General features: G+C 37.7%; 1 protein-coding gene across 3 annotated transcripts in view; it reads right to left on the reverse strand.

Annotated features, from left to right (window-relative positions):
• Nucleotides 1–17,697, reverse strand: part of AGGF1 (angiogenic factor with G-patch and FHA domains 1) — a 39,275-nt gene that overhangs the window by 20,757 nt on the left and 821 nt on the right. For 2 of the 3 annotated variants that reach the window (XM_008167534.4, XM_008167533.4), the window contains exons 2-5: nucleotides 16,751–16,853; nucleotides 15,030–15,235; nucleotides 12,415–12,561; nucleotides 10,003–10,188 (exon numbers count right to left, since the gene is read on the reverse strand). In XM_008167534.4, coding sequence (XP_008165756.1) covers nucleotides 10,003–10,188; nucleotides 12,415–12,561; nucleotides 15,030–15,235; nucleotides 16,751–16,853 — 642 coding nt within the window. The remainder of the gene's footprint in view (nucleotides 1–10,002; nucleotides 10,189–12,414; nucleotides 12,562–15,029; nucleotides 15,236–16,750; nucleotides 16,854–17,697) is intronic. The other variant, XM_005288293.5, reaches the window with a different exon arrangement.

The following is a 17,697-nucleotide window of genomic DNA, read 5'->3' on the forward strand; positions in this document are numbered from 1 at the left end:
ATGGGAAATACTTGCTATTAAACGCTGTCTCCTGGAGAGATAGCTAAGATGCGTCTAGTTTTGAGATAGCCTATTGAATTCTGTCAGAGAAGTGAACTGTACAGTCAGCATGGCATCAAGATAAAAATGTTGGACACAGACAATCAAATAAAAGCTACTAATGTGTTTTTTATGAGCAAATTACCTAAGAAACTGGATGCAGCCAACAGGCCTCAAATTAGTAATTTTGTGTAGTCTCTCAGGCCCCAATCTGGCAAATAGAGCCACACAGAGACATCTTTGCACCTGTGTGGAACCCACGGCTCTAGTTACAGTATCAGAGGCCTATGTTTATCATTTATTCAATCCTTGTTCGGTTTTTAAAGGTTCTGTTTTTTATTCTCCCAAATTCACTTACTTTTAAACGTTTTTTCCATGTATCAAGAGGATCCTCCCCCAATATTATTCTTTTTCAGCCCCTCACAGCCAGAAGAAATAGAAACCTGATCCAATGCCCACTGAAGTTAACAGAAAAACTTCAATTGACTTCAATATGTATTGCACCAAGCCCTTATTGATCAAGGAAAACATAAGTTTATCTGATTCTGTGTCCTATCAGAGACAGACGTTAGGATTATCTATTAAAAACAAATTTCTTGGGCAAAATTCTCAGTTTCATGCCTGCAAAGAAAAAATGTCTGTAATAAGTGACTGTGGAGATCTAAAAGAATGAATATCCCTATAAAAGTATATCTAAAAGGAACTAGCATACATTTCCATGATTTATACAAAAATTAACAGCTTTGTTTTATAGATGATATTAAAGATGGAAAAAAATATTTTAATATTTTTGCAATAGAAGCGCAATATTTTAGTAGACGCCTTCTATGGCTTTCTATTATGTAATTCTATTTCTCCAAAATATGTAAAAAAAGTGTGGGATTTTTTTTTTTAAATGACAGTTAACCTTTTGTGTGCCTACACTTATATGTCTCTTCAAGGAACATTTCACATGTTGGGAATATATTGCTCATTACTATGGTGTTAGGAAAATGTCCTGAGTTGCTGAAAATAAACTGATATCGGTTTAGATGTTTTTTGAGACTATAGTCAATAAATGTATCATCACTGTGGCTGCAAAAACAAATATTAAGAGAAATGTGGTTGAGAAGAATAAATGAGAGAAATTACTCAATTTACTGCCTTTATTAGATTAACTACTGAACTCTGAAGAAAAATGGTTTAAGTGGAATAAACTGGTAAAAATTCATTGATTACTTTTGTGGAAAAAACCTACTGTATTAGTACTGTATGTCACCGTATACCTAGAATAACTCAACCTATACTGTCTCAACTCTGAATTTCCTTACTTTCTGTATTTGGAACTCTCTCTTAATACTTATAAAAAAATATTTATATCAACAATTTTGTTTATATTTAATAAGCTAGTAAGTAAAGTGCACTTCTACTCTGAAAAGTTACTCTTATAAAGGATGGATGGGGCTCCAGGTTTATTGTTTGTCAATTAACCTTTGAGATCTAATTTGTTTGTACAGGAGTTTTAAACAGCACAATTAAAAATTCCTTCTCTTCCTTTATTTTTTTAAAATCTGCTAACTCTGCAAACTCAACCTGGAGTCTGCAAGTCAAGCTGGGTTCCATCTGACTTATGTATCACCAGAAATAAAGATTCTGCATTCAGAATTTAAGTTACCAATTCTGTTAATGATGTGCAAACCAAAATAAAACCCAGCTCATTCTCTCAGCTATATAGGCTCTGGAAGAGAGAAATGTAAAGTAAAATGTAATAAAAACTTATCTCTTTACGTTACTGGCTAACTAGGACTATGAATGCAAACATGGACCTGGTCTACTGAGTAAGAAGTTGCTTTTTTCAGTCACTTTTCAGAATAAATCTGCACTTTAAAGTAATTGGTAACTCACTGTGAAATAACCAGAAATAATAATTTCATTTTCAAAATAACATTACTAGTCCAATGAATATTTGTAGGCAGCCTCCAAGTTTCTATTACCTACCCTGGGGGATGCTTTATATTTTGTCATAATGAAATTATAATGGACTGTTTAGGATTCCTGATATCAAGCGATAGGACTGATTACAGTATAAAGCTGGGAAAATTTAAATTGCTTTTCTCTTAGAAGAATGCTTTATAAGATGAAGAGACATGAATCAGCATCCCTTGACTATGCAATATATATTCTCTGATCTCTAGAGTGACAGGAATGCAGAGTAGATCTAAATTTGTGTATACTGATACATAAAGTTGGAGTGCAGGACAAGAGATATGACTTTTTCAAACAGTATTTAAAGTAAGGTATCCGGCAGAGATAATGGTTCAAGCAAGATTTAGCAGCAAAGCTATCTGCATAAGATACAACACTGGAACCATAAAACATTACTCATTACAAACAAACCTGGTTCATTTTCAGATTAAAAAGACATCTTTAAAATGCTAAAATAATTACTATAAATTGACTATCTTGTGCCTCAAAACCAGACTAGACATACAATGTTGCCAAGAAACATTACCTTATCAACATGAACTAATGACTTCGGACAGCAGCAGCAGTAGTTAATAAGGTAAGTTTTACAACAGGAAAATCTTCCTTAGTATTTATGAAACAAGTGTTGTCATAATTTCTACATAAGCTGGTAATTTTCTTATTACTCAATATATTTCTTTATAGAATAAGATGATCACTGAAAATGGAAGTATTGCAACTCAACTAGATAAGATGCTTAAGAACACCACAATAATAAAAATGTATCTAGTTATATAAAAATGCTCAAAAAGCCTTTCAGTGACTATTTTCAATATAAATTGTGACTATAACAGACTATTTTTACACTTCATTTTCTATTTATGTTTTGCCATTTGCTTGTATTTACAAGACAGCAAAAAGTAATTGCTGTTAACTTTGGAAACCCCATTTCTTTTTAATTATTGTGCTCAAAGATACAACAACTACATTTAAGAAAATAGTGCACCGCCTATCTTATTTACTTTGGATTTTTTTCATGTTAATGCACATCTTGTTGCCCAATCAAGTTGTAAACTGATTTGCCTGCTTGATCAAGGTACATAGTTAAAAAGCATCTAGCATAGACCACATCATAAATTGTGGATGTTTACCTCTTGCCTTTTGACTATATCATCCAATCTCTATACAAGATTTAATTTGCTAACAAGATTTCATATATAAAATATCTTACTAAAAATCAAATTAATTCAATCCAAGAGGCCATATGGAATATGATTACATAGCAGAAGTGGAAGAAGACAAGGGCAATGTGGAAAAGCACCAAGATGTGTTGATATGCTTTTGCTAGCTAAGGCAGAGGGTTCCCTTAACAACTTGTATGGTACTTCATTCTTGTAAATATTGTTAGATATCTGAAACACCTTATCACTCAGAACTAACTTTAAGTGGTCTACTCTTTTTTTGCACACAGACAAGCGTTCACCGTTCTGACTTTTCAATCTTACAGATTGTCATTAGCGGAATTAAGCTCTGCATCTGTAATATACTGGGGGGAGAAGTGGCATCAGTAGAGTTATGCTTTCACATTCCTACTGATTTGGACATTTTGTACAAAATGCAACTACTTTAAATGCCCCCTTCGCTAGCTTCCCCCCCACAAGCCTAAGAGTTCACTGTGCTCTTCAACGGTGCTAACTGCCCAATGCATGCTTTCAGACTGGGATGGCCTGCTGCCTCTGATATTCCAGAGTGGGAATCTACTCTACTCATCGCAACTGTTCTAGGTATGGAACTACTTCCACTAGCACTGTGAAGGGGGTCAACTAGAGGCATCTTCACCTACATTGAAAGAAAACTAGAGATTAATCATACTGTGAAACCTGTATTAAGAAGCTACCAAAGGGATCTGACAAAAATGGGCTCCTTAATGGAGATGGTCTTCTAATAAAGAAGAAGCACAACTGTATTTAGTAAATTTGTGCATACTTTGGACAGGTCTCTCAAAACCGCAGGATGCCTAAAAAAATGTAGTCTTATCCTTCTCCACCTTGTCTCTCAAACAGAAAACTGGAGGGAGTCTGAGGAAGAGCAAGGCAAATAACTTAGTTGCTTCAGCTAGAGTACCCTCCAAGTTATTTGTGACAAAAAAATTTTCTCACAAAGAAAGGAGAGAATGTAAATAATAAACAGCTGTTTCTGGTAGAAATGTATGGTACATTCTAGATAATGATGCAGAATTTAAGTGTTGATGTACTTACTGACAACGTAAAACACTTTAGGGCCATTATTTTTTACACTATATTTTAGGCAATGCTGATCTGACCCTTATGACAAAGCAACACCATTTTAAGCGCCTGTTCCAAACAAATTAACTCTAAGTTTGCTATGAAAAATTATCCGATCCATCATTAACTGAATAAAATTCTGCCACTCCACTCCCCCCCCCCCCACCCCCAAAGGTAGCTTTCCCCTGCTTTCTGATACAAAATGTTTCTATTTTATTAACAATTCTCCCAAACAACTGAAATGTTTCTATGTAACTACTGAGCATGACATGCCTTTGGATCACTGCTACCAGGTGGAGTACGGAAGGGCAGCCAGGCCAAATTTGAGTGAATGGCAATGCAATCTAGTGTGTGGTTGTAATGCCATTAAAGGTTCCAACCCCTCAGGAGAGCTCAAAGCACTGAGCCTACAGGTTAAGGGTGTATGGTTTCCATGAGGGTAGGTCCAGAGCCCTTTCCCCAACCCCCCTCCTCCTAGAATCCCTGTCCAGAGCACTAGCCATTATAGGTATTTCCCTCCACAGTCTATAGCCTTAATGCTGCTACATCCCAGAGGCTGAAGTGGAGCAGGGAGTGGCTGGAGTTACTATTAAGAGCCCGTTATTGTACAAGAAGCTACGTCCACCCTTCCCCCCGCAATTCCAGGGGATTACCAATGTGGGCACCTCCGCAGCTCTCCAAGCCCAGAGGCCCAGTGCATTGCCAGACCTAAGGTTGAGAAAGGGGAGGCAATGTGCTGAACCCTGGTGTTGCCACCAAGTGATGTAGGTAACTGGAGGAGTAGAGCCAGGAACCTGAAGTCTGTGCCCTTAAGATGCCTGGCTAAGTAACCTACAGGTGCAATCAGATCATTACTAAGTGTATGCTACTACAGGTGTAAATAACAGCACCCACAGAACTGGAGGCCATTTTTATAACTTTAGGCCTGAGTGTCTTGTGGATGGTGTTAAGTACTCTATCTTTGGATTTAGCTCAGGGAAGTAACTGCAAACAGACAACGGAACCTATTTTCTGGGGTTGCCACCTGGTATTGTAAGTAGTTGGGGGCCAGAGACCTGAGGTTTATACCCTTCCTCTCCTTCAGGCATTTGGAACATCCAATTTTGCAGTTCTTCTAGTGCTTAATCATTAGAAATAGCTGCCTTGTACAGTACATAAAATGGATCAGTTTTTGTGGCATGAAAAGAGATGGTGATTGTACTAGTGCTTTATCTTCGAATAAACAAAAAGTTTGGAAATATGAAGAAAGTTACTTGGAAATGGGATTCACATTTATTGGCACTGCAAATGAACCTCATCCACAAAGCATTGTCTGTGGTGATGTACTGGCTAATGGCAGCTTGAAGCCTTGCAAATTGAGATGAGACATCATGGACTAGAGGGTAGCCACCTGACTTTTTAAAAGGAAGACTCAAAGCATTAAAGCAGCCAAAAAGCACTATAAGAAGCAAGCATGCTACACTGCCTGCAAAGCATCTTAAACCATCTTATGCTGTGTCATACTAAGCCTCACACCACAGCAGACACACTGATTTTGCCAGTTGCAAAGATTTGTTCCATTATGTCTGGGGAAAGCTCAGCTCTGCAGGATGGTGCCATTCCACTTTCAAACAACACAGTGAGTTGCAGAATTTCAGAACTCAGTGGTGTGAACCATCAAGTGCTGAAATATATTCAGATGAGTCAATACAATGCAATCCAACTTAAGACAACAGATATTGCTAGAGCTGTACAACTGCTTGTCTATGTCAGTTTTGTGCACTGAGTCACTTCTGAAGAATTTTTTTTGTCAACCCCTTTCAACACACACCGGACAACAAATCTGAAATGCTAGATCAGTGGTTTTCAACCAGGGGTACATGTACCCCTGGGGGTACGCAGAGGTCTTCCAGAGGGTACATCAACTCATCTTGGTATTTGCCTAGTTTTACAACAGGCTACATAAAAAGCACTAGCCAAGTCAGTTCAATCTAACATTTCATACAATCATTTGTATGTATTGCTCTCTATACTATAAACAAATGTAAATACAATATTTATATTCCAATTGATTTATTTTATAATCATATGGTAAAAATGAGAAGGCAATTTTTCAGTAAAAATGTACTGTGACACTTTTGTATTTTTATGTCTGATTTTGTAAGCAAGTAATTTTTAAATGAGGTGTAACTTGGGTGTCTGCAAGACAATTCAGACTCTTGAAAGGAGTACAGTAGTCTGGAAAGGTTAAGAGCCACTGTGCTAGATAATATTATTTGATGACTTGGGATTTGCAGTGCTTGATCCATGATGGGAAAAGCTTAGTAGTTTTATCACTCACATTAATTCAATAAGTAGCCACCAGTGCCAAATGGACACACTGCATTATACACAGAGAAGCTTCGGCTGCTAAGAAAATGCCTCAGCGTGGAAGTCAGTTATGCAGTAAGCCGTGTAGGATAATCAATTTTATAAAAGCACGGCCACTTCATGCACATTTATTTTCAGTTCTGTCAGGAAATGGGATCTAATCATTGTGATGTTGGCAGACTAGATGCCAACTCATGCCAAAGGCACAGTGCCCCAGTGTACACTGACAAATGCATAGGTGGAAATCAGTCTGGCTTACCTGTGGATTAGTATAGTTAAAATAGCTATTAGTGTTATATGAATATAATTAGTGTTTAGACTTTATGGAATGTTTGTAGGATGTTTAATGTATTAATCCTACTTATAATATCTGTATTCCATGATATAAAGTTATACTGAGTATTTGCATTGTAAACCTCTAATTGTGTAACTCACCAAACAGGAAAAGCAGCATTAATTAAGATAAAGTGCTTGTCCTGGACACAAGATGGTCCACTGAAGGCAAATGAGGCACTGTGTAGCATCAAAGGACAAAGACCTTGTTGATTGCATTCCTTACTCCCTCCATGAAAGGGAGACCTACACATGAACTTATCCTGTCAGCTTGGATTCTGGAGTGAAGCGGATAAAAATCTCTGACAAGGAGAAACTGGATTTTTGTGGTGTCTGGACTTTGAGGTGAAAAGACTCCTAAACATAAACAAAAGATCCCCATACAGTTTAGCATGGGTCAGCCCTCAAGGACATATAGATATGCTTACTATAGGACTTTATATTACCTTTTTAAATCTAAGACTAACTAATTTGTGTGTGCATGTGTTTCCGGTTTTAACCTTGTAAATAACTAAATTTCTTTCCTTAGTTTATAAATCTTTAGTTAATTTATTACAGGATTGGCTACAGGTGTGGTATTTGGTTTGAGATCTGAGTACAAATGACCTGGGATAAGTGACTGGTCCTTTGGGACTGGGAGTAACCTGAATATTGTTGCGCTTTTTGGTTTAAAGTGACCACCTATCACAGAGCCCAGCTTGCGTGGGTGGCAAGATAGACTGGAATGCCCAAGGAACTGTCTGTGACTCCATAGTAAGACTGTTATGTTGAGCAAATTGAGTTCATCTTGTTATTGGGTTGGTGAAATCTAATTATAGAGCATATAACCAGTTTGGGGTTTCTGCCCTGCTTTTTGAGTCTGCCCCAAGGTTGGCACTCATGGTTGTGAGCCACTCCAGACAGCATGACAATAATCACCACTTACTACTCCAAACCAAAGGTAGTTATCAAGAGAAAGAGTACTTCGCCTTTTTGAGTTATGTGAAGAGGTTAAAATCATCTTAACTGATGCAAAGTCTGATCTAGTTACCCACCTTCGTGACTACCTTTGGCTGGCACTGTTTGCTTACTTGGTTAAAGTTTTCAACCATCTGAATTCACTAAATGCATCTATGCAAGTGAAGAATAAATCCTCCTATCAGACAAATTAACAAATTCTATTCAGAATCAGGACATGTGGGCCTCTTGATTTGCAAGTGGAAACTACAACATTTCCCACATTTTCAGATTTCCTCTAGGATTGTGAGGTGGCAATTATGCTTGGCAGAACTTATTTTTATTTTTTTTTATAATTCAGTGGCTAATATCTGTTTATTTTAAGCTTTTACTTTTAGCTATTTAAATGTTCACACTTGTGGAAAATTATGGGGAGTCCAAACAGTAATTATTTAATGACAGATGTTGATATTCAAGCTTTATAACCATTAAAACATGAGTTGTCAGCATCATGTCAAAATATACAAAGTAAATAGCCTTAAACCAAACTCTAATAAGTTTTCAAGCAGCAATTTTCTTACTTTGCCTATCTGTAAATTTCAATTATTATTGATGGAAATAGTTTTTCATTGGCATGTGTGTATATATGGTAAAACTGACATTTACTGATAAAAATCTAATCCTTTCAAGCCTAATTATGATGAGCTACAAGCTGCCGTTGTTGAACATGTGATGGGACTGAAAGCACTATTCAGTTACTACTATTTCCAAGAAGACTGCAGCTCATTTGCCTGGACTCATGATCTGCTCATTTCTGTAGGTTAAAGCCATCTTTCAGGGGAGGCAGAAGTATAGCAAATTGAGCTGAAATGCCACAGCAGACAGGAGGACAATTTTGGAACTTTCTCTCTCTCAAACTTCTGGCTTTCAATTACAGAGAAATTCCCAGAGCTCTCTACTCTTTCTACCTTTTGCTTCATCATACCCAGGCAAAGTTGGGTTTTCCAGACTTAAAGCATTGAAGGAAGACAAAGTATAGAAACAGCTCCAAGTAGATGGCCCACAACTCTGCCTTTCAAACACTGAAACTCGCACTGATCCAAGTTCCAATACCAAACAAGCCCAAACCTCTCTCACTGACTGACATGTATAATTAAATTAGTAGTAGAAAAAAAACCTTGATTTACAATTCAAATGGTGTTCCTCTGCAACAATCATTTGATATAGCAAATATTGATATGCATTAGGAAGATGTTTCTTTAATTCTGCTATAAGCATCAATGGCAACAGAACTTGTACCACAACTTGTACCACTTGAAGATGATAGTATGTCTAAGTACAAGATCGAAATGTCTACTTATAATGTAGTACACAGTAAACTGTTTTAGCATTTGGGAGACAAAATGTAGTAAAAGAGGCGCTAAACTTTTCTTAAAATACACATTGATTTCAGTGTCCATTTACGTATTAAGATGTATATCACAATAGTTCAGTTGACACAGCAGATGACAAAAAGATGGCCTGAACAAATGGTATCTGAATAGAAGGGTGGGAAAGAATATTAATTAAAATAATTCTATGAATATCATATTGTATCCAAATGACTATAGATTCAAGAAGATGTCAATGGAATGGGCTTGTGGGATAAAGATATTCACATTGATTTTTCTTAAAGTTTTCCTATATTTTTATACACAAAAAAGGAATTTAAAAACAAACACATTAAGGTAACATTAGTGTTCTGATATAAAAGCAATTATATTCAAACTAAATCTGCTACTCCCTTCCTCAATTTACTTTGTTGTACTTATCTACTGCAGAGTTATGACTTGTGTGAGTTTAAAGTGTTGTATATACTTTGTGCTGCAATTACAGTTCAAACTGAGAAAAACAAAGACATGCTGACTTAAGGCCCCCCCTTTAGCCCCTTCAATCAGAAAATTATTTTAACACTTTCTAGTATTAATTCTTAACTTTTAGAGATGCATTGGTCACATTTTGGATACATATCATTCCTTCGGTTCACAAAATGCACACACATTTGTTAATCACAAGTTGCATCACAGAAAAATAATTTTTGCATTTGATAAATATTTGCAAATCTGAAATAAATTACCTTATATTCACTTGCAGTAATCCACTCTGGATCTTTTCTTTTCTTTTTCCCTTTTTTATCCTTAGTCTGAGTGGTTGAAGTCTGGTAAGACTGCAGATCCACTCGTGAATGAAACTGATATCGGCCACTTTCAACATCACAATAGTAATAAATTCCAGTGGCTGGATCATAATAAAGTTGATTTTCCTTTAAAAGGAAAAATAAAACACAATGCATCCTTTAATCTGATTTATGTACTGCCTAGCGAAACAGCAAATTAATAAAGGACTGTGCGTGAAGTTCACGTAAATGTAACAATGTGCTAAATACTATTACATATTACGATAGCAACAGTCAATAGACAAGAAAATACAAACACTAATTTGGAGATATACCTATACCTATCTCATAGAACTGGAAGGGACCTTGAAAGGTCATCGAGTCCTCCAGCCCCCTGCCTTCACTAGCAGGACCAAGTACTGATTTTGCCCCAGATCCCTAAAGTGGCCCCCTAAAGGATTGAACTCACAACCCTGGGTTTAGCAGGCCAATGCTCAAACCACTGAGCTATCCCTCCAAGTAACTGTGATGCAAAATGAGGCTGGATCCTATGAGCCCAATCCTGCAAACATTTATACACAGGCTTAACATTACTTCTGTGAGTAGCCCAACTAGCTTCAAATGTTTGCAGGACTGGAGCATCAATAACACATTAACAATACTGAAAATAAAACATTAGGAATAAGCATCCCTAAAAAAAGAGAGTAAAACAGGTGATGGTGCAGGGTTGAGCCAAAATGGTGAGTGTGTTGGAAAGCTTATAAAACGAATGTCTGTTCTGTAGCTGTCCTTCACTTTCTAGTGCTGTCAGTATAGCACTTTTCTTGAGCATTACATACATTTCCAAAGCATATGACTGAGTTTGCCCATGCAGTGTTGCAAATTCAAGAGTCTAGTCTTCCTTCAGTATAGAACTTCCATTAAGATTAACATTTATGCTCTTGCATTCATAGCAAAATAGACGCCTTACAAAAGAAAAAGACATCCACATTTGTAAATGAAGACTCATCTATATTGCTGAAGCTGAATATCTCCAAGTATTTTGATCCACTTTGCCTGAGGTCTTGTGTTATGTCTACACTACGTTATTTACAGTGGCACAGCTGCGCCGCTCCAGCGCTTCTGGTGAAGACGCTCTAAGCTCTCTGTCGGCTTAATAACTCCTGCCTCCACACTTAGGTCAGTATAATTTATGTCGCTCAAGGGTGTGGATTATTCACACCCCTGAGTGATGCAAGTTATACTGAAGTAATTTGTAGTGTAGACAGTCTTAATATTCTTTTTTATTTACTCCCAAAATTATTTTCTATTAAGCATAAGAGCATCCAGCTAACTGGAATGGTTTCCTAAACTTTCTCTGAATATGCTTTTGGTAGCAGAGAAATCTCAATCACTCAGGGCAGGCTACTACAATCTGTTTTGTTCAAAATTTGACTTATTTTTAAACTCAAGTTTCTAAGTCTAATTTGTAAAATAAAGACTCCAACAGAAGCTTTGCTATTGTAAAATGATTTGCTGCAAAAATAATTTTCTCCTTAATAAGAGACATCTTTGTTAATAGTACAAAAATGTTAACAGTACACAGGGTCTGCAAGGAACTAGATAAAGGCCTAAATTTGCTATTCACACTGACATTTATCATTCAGCAACTGCACTTTTAAACAGCATATGTGAATTGGATGACTGCACAAAACACTGCAATTGAATGTGTGAGGAACCTGACAATTTGAGAGTAAGTGTTTGCACTGATCTTTGAACTACAGTGAATTTCAATTGGTTCATAGAAACCGGAACACCATCAACTTAATAATGCAAAAATTATGGAAAACGCTATTAAGAATTCCTTAAAACACAGTAAACATGATTTATATTGTTCACATCAAGGGACACATTTTTGTGATTTTTTTCCCTCAGACTGAACCAATTAAACAGCTTGATGTCCCATGAAAAACAAACATTCAGCAGTGTCTGACCTCTGTTGCATTGGTTTCAGTCTAGAGTTAAACCACTGAAAACAATAGTGTTACTCCAGTTTTGTCACTCTGTTTAGAAAAAACGTGCTTGGATATGAAGTTTTCCTTTTCCTTTCAAATTATTTCTCAGGATATTTGCATGAAAACAATCTTTATAGAAAGTACATTTCTGAAACTAGTGCTTATTTCTACCTGAAATCACTGGCAACTTTATAAATAATTATCAAGTTGACATGGGGATAGCACACTCTATCAATATTTACTTTAAATTATAAAATCAGCTTGGGTCTTAGTTCTCTGTTGATTCCATTAATCTTTATTACTCCAACTTTTGTTATATCAGGCAAATGGTACAGATCCATATATGCAAAACATCAATGATTTTGAAAAAGAAACTTACCGAATTATAGTAGAATCCAGTGCTATGGTCATAATACAATCCAGTATTCTCATCGTAAATAAACCCAGTCTGTGATACAGCAGCTTCTGCAGCAGCTCTCAAGCTTTCTGCTAATGTACCTTCTGCTAACGAAGTATCTTCTGGTTCCTAAGATCAGATAATAAAAAAAGTAAGTTGCCTGCTACAGGAAAGGTCAACTTTTATTCTTCCATTGTAACACACTTCATTTTATTAAAATGGATATTTCTTTAAAATGCTGATCAAAATCTAGTGCCTTAGGGATATGGATGGCTCAGGGGATTGTTAGTGGAGAAAAGAGGTTGAAATGCTGTCTGCACTGACATCAATGGCAATACTCCCACTAACGTCAATGGGGCCAGGACTTCACCCAAAGCCTTTCATTTTTCATTAATCAATACAAAAGTGACTTAGGTCACTGACAATAGTGAAGAAAATTACCATCTGTTGGCCCCACGGTGACCTTTATAAAATAAATTTTGGTTCTCAGTTCAGTGTTTAAGTACTAGATTGCAAAACCAGCACCACAACTAAGATACTTTGAGAGGTGGAGGACTGACAGGCATAGAGTGAACTCCTTTCTTATCCCTATATATTGTCCATCTACGTAAGGGGGTAAGGCAAACTGACAGCATAGGGAAGTGGGAGAGCTGGCACTGCCAATGCCCATGTTATATCTATTCTGTTGATAAAAGATTTAAGCGTAAGTACTTTCAATCCAATACTGTAATCGACATAATACTTATGAGCACTGCAATTATGCCCATATAGGCCTACCTATGCATTTATGTGCTCATCACCATGCTATCTGAGTAATTTATAAATCCAGCCATACACTATATGAAGGGTACATTTATTAGTTTATAAAAGGTTATAACATCTCCCCCGAGCAGTATGTGTTGGAGATTGATATCCATGTCATTGGGTTGCATATAACCATCTAGAATACCTTCTGTTGTACTAGTATCTATCACTTATTAAAACATTCATAGATCATTTATTAACTATTTATAAATGTACCCTTAATAGAAAGTGACCATAAACTCTATAACAAACATCAATGTCACTGGCTTGAGTCCACCTCTGCTGAGATCCCCTATTCATGTTTTCATCCCCTCTCCCATTGACTGATGAAGCTCCTTTCTCTAGAACCTTTCCAAATTCTAGCTCTCCAGTTTCCAGCATGCACATGATGCTACTGTCTGCCTTCTCAAGCATACAAAAGTATAGCCACATCACACACCTGTTCTCAAACTCCCCCCTGCTCCCCATTCATTTCAGGATCCATTTAAAAACTAACTGCTTTGGTTTTAAACTGTGTATACTAGTTGCAGATACTATAGTGAGAAGCACAGCATCAATTCTTTGGCCATGTCTACACTAGCACTTATGTCGGCAAAACTTTAAAAAACACACCACACACTGAGTTACACAAGTTTTGCCAGCATAAGCTATGTTTCCCACCGACATAGCTACCGCTGCTCATTGAGTTGGTTTTATTATGTCGACAGCAGAGCTCTCTCCCGTTGGCATAATGCGGCTACACAAACGATCTTACAGTGGCACAGCTGTATTGGTACAGTTGTGTCGCTGCATGCTTGTAAGTGTAGACATGGCTTTAGATAAGATACTTCAGACCTTATATGTTTCTCTCTCCTCTGCCTCTTCCCCCCCCCCCCCCAGTCTTCTGGTATCGACCCTCTCTCCCAGGCTTTTCCCACAATTTCACAACTAATGGTACAAAAGCCTTCTCCTTTGCAGTTCCTACTCATTGTCAGAGCCTTACCATTGTTTTGATCCATTAATTCCATTTATCTTCAACTCATCTAAAAGCATCCCTTTTTTCCCTTTCAGGTTGCTACACTTTCTCTTTCCCCACACATCTGGAGCTTCTTCCCACACTCACCTCCAATGCAGTACCTCTGGCTGCAATCTCAATTTCCTTGTCCACTTCTGCATACCTCTCCAGCTGCACCTCCAACCTACCTGCACACGTTTTGCAAACACTTCTGGCTGGGCTACTTTTCATGCTTCCAGGCCATGCCAGGCCAGGCCCACGCCACCACACGCACACACACACACATGCACACTTCCTTTAAATTGCTCCTTAAAAGAAAAAAAATCCCATTTGGTTCCAGCTTTACAGAGATGGACAAATCAGTGGACTACTATCCCTAGAGGATGCAAAGTTATGTGACTGCTTTTTAAAAAAACAAAACCAAATTATAAATGCTGTTGTGTATTTATGGTTCCACATAATGCAGATTAGAAGGATGTTCCCTGTGTAAAAACATGCTGCAATTATAGCTCCTAATCTAAATTCTATGTATCTTAAATTTTCTTGCTTTAAAATGTGCATACACCTTTACAACCTAGCCCCGATCCTGCACCCAGATCCACTGGTGGACCTGATCAAAGAACCGGGACCCTAGTTTTATTGCACAAAGGAGAAAAGTTTGTAAACAATCTTCAGTACTGGATCACTGAAACAGCTATCTCATATAGTAATATCGGAACTGAAGCTAGACTTTCAAAATCATAGACATGTTGACAGATTAAGGACTCCAAAAGTATTTCAAAACACACAGTTCTACTACCTGTAAATTCTCGATTAAGTTATCCCCTTGTCCACATTCAGCAAGTTCTGTGCTACCAATGTGTGAATGAATATCACCACCTGCCTGAGACTGCTCTGTAGAATTAGGATTGGGATCTTCACTCTCATGGTTCTGCTGCACTGATAGTTCAGATGTGTTATCTTGAGCATCAATGTTGTTACAATAATTCTGATAATTGTAATAATCTGTAGAAAAAAATTGCATAAATTAGCAAATTAACATTTTACACAAGTTAGCCTGAGGACCCTAATGCACCTGAGTCACTTTTCACAGGTAGGCCAACTGGAGTCAATTTCCAGGTAGCATGGACCATTTTTTGTTTACCCCACTTTTGCTGAGCAAATGAAAACTTGCTTAAAATGTACTTATGCAAGTGCTGAAGTGTATACACAAGTAATTGTTATTTATTCTTCTATTATGCTAGTGCCTAGGAGCCTCCATTAAAGATCAGCATATCATTGCGCGAGGCACTGCACAGACAAGTCAAACCAAACAAAACCAAACCAAACAAAAAGAGCTGAGCTCCTTGCCCTGGAAGCTCACAATCTAGAAATCAGACAGCACATAATAAGTGGATGAAACAGAATGGACTAGGATGATGAAATAACAATAAAATGAACTGTGTTTAGTAAAAGCTTAAAGGGCAACTCAACATTTGCCTAATCAACACCAGACAGTAGTGATTTAAATGCAACGCAGCAGAAGTTGTTTTTAGAGAGATATTTAAGAGAGGATAAGAGGATGGGATCCTAGCAAGTGCCCCTTCCCAATCACTGACTAGGACTGCTCTGAAGGGAAACCAAGCCTCTCTGCTCTGGATCCCCTTGGGTTTTTAGGCTGTGGTCTGAGTCCCTTGGGCCATCCAGACTCTGGAAAGCAGATAGGACCCTCCTTCCTCATGAGGCTTCTATATGCTGGGTGACTTCCTTCCTGGACTTGACAAAATGGACCCTTGAGCAGACCAATTTCTACCCTTTTAAAACCTTCAGCCCCATGTTCAGGGGCCCCCTTGCCAGCTTCCTCACGTAAGCACAGGCCCATCAGGTGACTTACCAATGAGACCTCCCCCCATTAAATTAGTTCTTCAGCGCAGGGACCAGTCTTTTAGCAAATTAACAACTTTTGTGTATTTAATGGTCAACTCCCCTCTACTGTAATTCTTTTGTCACCAGCCTTTTGAATGCCAACCCAACATGGAGGCAAACAGACCTTGGAGAAGGACAGAAGGGTGCACAGTCAAAACAGAGTTTGCAATCTGACACAGACACCTGGGGTGCATAATCTCACACAGAGTTCAAAAATTGTAGAATCATATTCCCAGTTCCTCACAGGTAGCTTTCCAAATTTAGATGAAGACGTTTTTTTGCATGCATACAGGGCAGCATGATTGCTTGAAGGAGAAGCAGACAAGTGGACAATCAAAGCTACATCACCAGCAGTACAAAGCCGAGGTCAGCAGTTGGATTTCTACAGAAAATGGCAGGGCTTAACTGTGAAAGGCCTTAAAGGAAATGACAAGAAGTTGTGTTTGATGCAGGAGAGCAAGGGGAGTTATATGTGCATATAAAATAAGCTTCAAATTAATAAGAAATGGAGAACAATATTTACAGGGTTAGTTAAGTCAGAGAACTAATTTAACTAATTAATGAAAGTGTTAAGGATCTCTTTCCACTGTTTCTAGTGCAATTTCCACTGGCTACCTGATTGTTGCCAAGAATCATAGTCTTCAGTCTGCACTTCTACACTAGATGTATCTCTTTCTCTTTTCTTCCTATCATGGACTTCCTTACTGAGCTCTTCAACCTGCAAGAAAAAGCATGCATTATAAAAAATATTAAATCAAAGCCATTATAATTATCCATCTCAGAAAACTATACTGCTCTATTTTCTTGCAGATATTGTAGAAAAACAACTATTTACGTCTACCATAGATACCATAACTGATTTTAGTTTCTTGAGACTCCCATATATAAGACCAGTGGGTGTCATAACAAAAGATGACATTCCAGTCATATTAAAGTTATACTGATTCAAGAAGGAAATGTGAAGGAAGGGACCTAACCCCTAATTGTTTGTAGGATACAAGTTTAAAATTAAAACACCCATTTTTTTCATGGGACCCTAAAGGATAATGTTTATCATCCCCGGTACGTCTATACTTACCTCCGGGTCCGGCGGTAAGCAATCGATCTTCTGGGATCGATTTATCGCGTCTTGTTTAGACGCGATAAATCGATCCTGGAAGTGCTCGCCTTCGACGCCTGTACTCCTGCTCAGTGAGAGGAGTACGCGGAGTCGACGGGGGAGCCTGCCTGCCGTGTGTGGACCCGCGGTAAGTTCAAACTAAGATAGTTCGACTTCAGCTACGTGAATAACATAGCTGAAGTTGCGTATCTTAGTTCTAAGTGGGGAGTTAGTGTGGACCAGCCCTTAGTATACCACAGTTAGTGATGTGTCTTAAAATGTGTAAAGGCTATAAAACCTCTATGATCCATACTGTCCCAAATCTTTACCAGGCTGTCGTCCATCTTTTTCCTTCTTTTACCTCTCCCTAGTGTAATCTTCCCTTTTGATTAAGGAACCAGGTTTGTAAGTCTGAATACTATATAGAACGTACTTGTAGTTGGTGGTTTCAAAAAAGCTGGAA

Source organism: Chrysemys picta, chromosome 6 (genome assembly GCF_011386835.1).
Source record: "Chrysemys picta bellii isolate R12L10 chromosome 6, ASM1138683v2, whole genome shotgun sequence".
NCBI classification, from domain to species: domain Eukaryota; kingdom Metazoa; phylum Chordata; order Testudines; family Emydidae; genus Chrysemys; species Chrysemys picta.